The sequence below is a fragment of the Sphaeroforma arctica genome (assembly GCF_001186125.1).
Source record: "Sphaeroforma arctica JP610 unplaced genomic scaffold supercont1.319, whole genome shotgun sequence".
Lineage (NCBI taxonomy): Eukaryota > Ichthyosporea > Ichthyophonida > Sphaeroforma > Sphaeroforma arctica.
This window is the reverse complement of record NW_014040239.1, coordinates 46,206-51,913: the sequence shown is the minus strand read 5'-3', so window position 1 is coordinate 51,913 and position 5,708 is coordinate 46,206. Positions and strand designations below refer to the sequence as shown.

At 44.7% G+C, this 5,708-nt stretch overlaps 1 protein-coding gene across 1 annotated transcript; it reads right to left on the bottom strand.

The window, feature by feature from the left end:
* Positions 1-1,180: 1,180 nt before the first annotated feature.
* Positions 1,181-4,496, bottom strand: SARC_05158 (hypothetical protein; the record flags this gene model as incomplete). Its single annotated transcript, XM_014300989.1, has 3 exons — positions 1,181-2,784; positions 3,443-3,685; positions 4,402-4,496. The coding sequence occupies 3 exons, from the start codon at positions 4,494-4,496 to the stop codon at positions 2,658-2,660; spliced, it is 465 nt and encodes a 154-aa protein (XP_014156464.1). The 3' UTR covers positions 1,181-2,657.
* Positions 4,497-5,708: the final 1,212 nt, after the last annotated feature.

Sequence of the window (5,708 nt, the reverse complement as noted above, 5' to 3'; positions counted from 1 at the left end):
AACAAGCCAACCGGTAGCGACGTGTGTGCCATTTTCAAGACTTTGTTACTACACATGTGCATATCGCTGTCTACTACACGTGTTTTTAACAAAAGAACATTTCGCTACTTAGACCAGGAAAATCTGATGCAGAAGAAAACTTTAATACGGCGCGCAGGAGATTCCAATATAATATTGTGCCGCTCGTCGTACCCTATGCAGGAAAATTCGATAGTACTTAATCAAATGAAGCCATCCGACATGCTGTACACAAATGCAGCAATCACAGAAATTCAGTCACAAACGAGTAACGGCACTAAACGCAAGTTTAAAACTGAAGAAGCCACAAAGAAAGCAAGCGAATGTGTTCATAGATGCCGTCTTACTGATTGTCAATGGTACCAGTGTAGTACAGAACACACAAGCGAAACGTTTGGCACGACCAGTAGCGGATCAGCAGACAGCAAGTGTTGCTAACAGTCAACTGTCTACACCACATGTGCCCGTGCAAATGATACCTCCAAACAAGGTTGGGCGATGGGATTAGAGAAAGTCTTCATAAACACTATATTAAATTGCGTTCGCGTGGGGTCAACGACACTACCAAACTGAGTGAGCAACAAGAAGAGCTATACAAAGTATGGTACATACAAGGTATTGAGAGTATGAAAAAGGTCTCTGCAGAGGTGGCGTCAGATACTCCAAGACCTTCTGATTTTCTTCCGACTCGTATCCTAAGTCAGAATTAAACTTGTATCCGTCCTCCTATGAAGGCACACGTCTCACTGCCAGTGCCCTCGTCTACACCTGTGGGTGTTAAGGGACTCGGATCATCCGCCTGCATTCAACACATCATGTGAGTGATGGTGGGCCACCCGAGGCTTCAGTGGCGGTGAACGGCAAGTACGACCCGCTTCTACCTGCGGGTAGCATCTGAAGTATTTTCCCAGTAGGTATGTCCTCTCCGTGTGAAACTGAGACTCGCATAGGAACTGCTGTACGCACCTGCAGTCTGCTGACTGAAATTGCCTCACCGCACCACGTGAGCTGTGTACGTGAACCTTGGGCATCTCGCTGACAGCCATCATGTGGTCGCCTGAGTACTTTCATACGAAGCTTAGCTCCGCTCCTAGATCATCGCTTGGACGAGCGTTGCATTCCCGGAGCTTGTGTAAAGCCACTATGCCGACAATGCGCCCCGCAAGCACACCGACGCCATATACCCGAGAATCCATGTCAAATACAGCTGCCCACCGCAAAGTTAACTGCGTCGCATATCCTATTTCAAAATTTATTGAGCGGAACAAATCCTCTGCGATCAACCATGTTTGTTTATTCGTGGGAGAAGATCCCGCCACTGTCTCCACATCAATGTCCAATTACAGCTGACGTCCAGAAGTGTTGGTTTCCATCCCACAAATACCAGTAACCGGTGGCTCTTAATACATAAGTGTATTGTAAATTACGTTAATTAACTGTAATAGCTGAAATAAAATCAAAGCTGGAATTGTACCCTTATACACAAGCGCTCCACAATCTTGTATATATGCCTGGACCATCGGGGCCGGCCAAATTTTGGTCTTCTTGGTAGTTGCTGACGATGCCATGTCCCTGCGGATTGCACGTGAAACATTCAGTGAACTGTGCATTCTTCTTCTTGTCATCACGTCTGTGATTTTTTGCTGGCTTTCGTTTACCATTACCTTCCTCAGACTGATTTTTCCACTCCTCTTTAAGAGAAGGTGAGCGCGAGCAGTATCAAATGCCACGATCACGTGCGCAGTTTCCATTTCTATTAGCGCGGGACCCATATCTTTGCATGGGTGGCCAAATATACGCGTACATAGGAAGAGCGGCGCGCGTGATAAACGTAAATATTCTATTTTGGTCGGGGTTCATGAGCTTGAATTGTTCAAATCTCAGCGTGCGGCCCATAACTTCTCGTGGGTGGCCAAATATACGCGTGCATAAGGAAGCGTCGCACCTATATATAGAAGTCGCTAATATATTTTGGTCGGGGACCCGGGTTGTTTGAGCCTCTAATATATGTATACCGTTGTATCGCACGTGTGGCGTTTTATTCCGCGTAGATAGGCCGTTATTTAGCGCGTGCAGGCGGGTGCGCGATTTCCTGGTTGGGGTATTTGAGCGTTCTCAGCGTCCCGCCTATTATTGCGCGTGTAGGGCCAATCATGTTTGTGTATTCCGCTATTTCGCGCGTGTGGCGTAAATTTTACGTTTGTAGGCCGCTTTTGAGTGCGTGTAGGCAAGCGCACGAATACCCAATCGGGTTATCTGAGCCTTGGTGAAAGTATCTCAACGTACGGCCGAGTATTTCGCTGGCGTGGCATAATATTCTGTGTGGACTGCTACTTATCACTTTACAGGTACAGTGGAACACAATACCGTACAACTGTATGTTTCGCACATGACCATAACCGCCCTTGGAGCACATGTTAACTTAAAGTAGTCCGAAAGTCCCTGCCTAATTTGCGATCCATCTCAATTGAGTGCATCTAAATGTACAAAGACAACTATAAACATATTTTAGATGCGTATAGATTCAAAGCCTCTGGGTCATAATGTTGCGCAGCTGTTTGATTTGCATATATGTGAACAATTGATAAAATACAGAGATGAATTCATAGATATGTTGATACATATTTGTGAATGTTTGTTCATAAGCCTTGGTTCACAAAGTCGTGCAGCTGCTTCCCCGCAGCCTGGCCCAACAGTGTCTGCACCTCTTTCAAATTCATCTGTGACAGTTCGTATACGCTCGCAACGTTGTCCATGACATATTTGCTGTGTGTATGGAAGTATGCATATGGAAAAGAGAGATAAGATACAGGACAAAGCGGTATAAATCGGGACGAGTGAGGTAGCAGAGTATAGTTGGATCCTGCTTCTAGCAGACGCGCCAACAAAGCGATAGCTGCATGTTCTTAGGTGACAGTGGTATATACAATACTTTGATGCTGGTCATGCCAGTTCAAGATAAAAACAATGCTGCCATGCGCGAGCATATTCGCAGCAACCGAGAAAATAAAGTGGCCTTGTGAGAATGAAATGCTAGAACGTGAGATAGTGTATGTGGTCGATATAGCCAATCTGTTAGTGGTGAGATTCGAGGTATACACACATGTCGAGAATGGGTAGCTGTCCACCGTCAATAGACAATAGAGAGACGCCATCCCAAATCTGTACCGCATAAAAACCAGTTTGATCCGTACTGTAACTGTAAAACGACACATCTAAAACCCGTAGATGGAATGATCCCTGCCAATAAAGTACCTTCTTATCCACTAGAAAAATTGAGTTGCAGGTGCCTTATAAGCAACAGATAGAGGTATACATATACGCCCTAAGCTGTTCGAAACGTACGACAGCTGCCATAGTCAACCCCTTACCATCCCAGAAACAGCAGCATACCCACAACCAACCAACCAATCATACAGCTTACACATTGCGCGACGTTATACCAGGCATCTTCAACAGCAGTTGCTTGGCCTGTTGATTATAGTAGCCCGTATTCGTAGTACCACCGCTACCATTGTACCCCGTATTACTACTGTTGTAGGCCGTGGTTCCATTGTTAAAGCCCGGCGCGGTTGCAGCAGTGTGTGTGGTGTTGATTTCGTCTTCGATGGCACTGCGCTTGGCCATACACGTGGCTGGGTCGGGCTGTGCGTGCCCGGTTTTCAAACTGGAACCAAATCCGTGTGTATAGCGAACATGATTGAGAGCGATGGCAACCCAGAGGGGGTGATATATACACTTGTGTACTGACAAGTATCGGTTATGTGTAGATAAGTGCGATATGTGATATGAGCGTGTCGCGTTGGCTTTGTCTCCGGTGGCAATACGTTTGGCCACACACGCAACAGGGTCGGGTAGTGCGTGTCTGTTTTCTTCAGCTGCGCACACGTGGGTGGAAGTATACTGATGGGAAAGATGCACGCAAATACACAAACATTGCCCCCCTTGAAAGTGTAGACGCATGCACGAGTACACGGAGACACCATGGTAACTACACACTCATAACTGGGAGAATACACAGACACACAGACACACAGACACACTCACTCATAACTCGGAGAATACACACACACACACACACACTCTCTCTCTCTCTCTCGCCATCTCTTTCTGATCTCTTGTGCGCTCTTGTGCGGTGAGCGTAACTAGAGAATTCGTAGTGTTGTGGCGTGAATGGCATGGTGTGGTATAAATATATGTATTCACTTGGAAGTTTAGTTGCACGCACTAGTACAGTCATGCATCATAGTACTACACACACTCACATAAGCACACACACACTCATAACTATGGGAATACACATACACACACATGTACTCATACACACTCACTCACTCACAACTGTGAGGATACACATACCTACGCAGACACAGACACACACACCTTCTGATAACTTCTGCGCTCATGTGCGGCGAGCGCGACCAGATAAGCCGCAGCGATGTGAAGTGGCTCGTGAGGAGTGTCAGCTTAGACGACATATGGTCCCATGAAATGTCTCCGGAGAAGTCATTCTTTGACTGGCATTGAATACGGAAAATTACGGGATGAGAAGGAAGCATATCGGGATAAAGCGGGATAAAGCGGGATGTGAGGTATACAAAAAGCCAGCGAGACAACATTTGGTCTCAAGGGATGCCACCGGAGAAGTCATTCTATGACTAGCATTAAATGCTGAATATTAGGGGATGTACGGAATATTGGGATAAGTATGGATCAAAGAGGGACAAAGCGGGATAAAGCGGAACGCGAGGTATGTAAAATGTCAGCTATTTGACATCTGGTCTCATGTTATGTCTCCTGGTTTTAGGGGTTCGTTGACTGTGGTAAGGATCACAGAAAATTACGACATGAGTGTTATATGAAATGTCAGCTAAATCGCATATAGCCCTATGTGACTTTTAAAGATGCCATGTGCTTGTCTGCGGCAGATATGTTCCAAGAATTCATGGACAAAACGTGGGCCGAAAGTAAACAAACGCCAAGTAAAACCAGGATTAAACGGGACGGAGATTGATGAAGCGGGACTTGAGAGTGGTGCTGCAAATGGACTTCTAGAGATGTTGTGTGGTGAGCTGCTTGCTGAGCGCTATATGATGCATGCGACAGGATGGAACTAGTCGAACGATTGGCCCCATACAAATGAAGTCTGTCCGAAGCTCAGCAAACAATGCCGAGATGAATCTGAAAAACTATATCAACACAAACAGATGCATATAGCCCGCAGCAGGAGTTGCCGCTGAATTCGATTTATAGTCCTAAGGAGCAGACTTAAGTTTACCGAAGAAATTCACTGAATTCTATAAATAGCAAATACGCATAACACGTACATGTAACCCAAAGGAGGAGGAGTCACTGAATTCTATAAATAGAAAATACACATAAAATCTACATGTACAAATAACAAATACACATAAAACCTAGATTACAAATAGCAAATACACATAAAACCTACAGGTATAAATAATATATACACATAAAACCTACAGTTTTAAATAGCAAATACACATGAAACCTACATGCATAAATAGCAAATACACATAAAACCTACATGTACAAATAACAAATACACATAAAACCTACAGGTATAAATTGCAAAAACATATAAAACCTACATGTATAAATAGCAAATACACATAAAACTTACATGCAACCCAAAGGAGGAGGAGTCACTGAATTCTATTAATAGAATG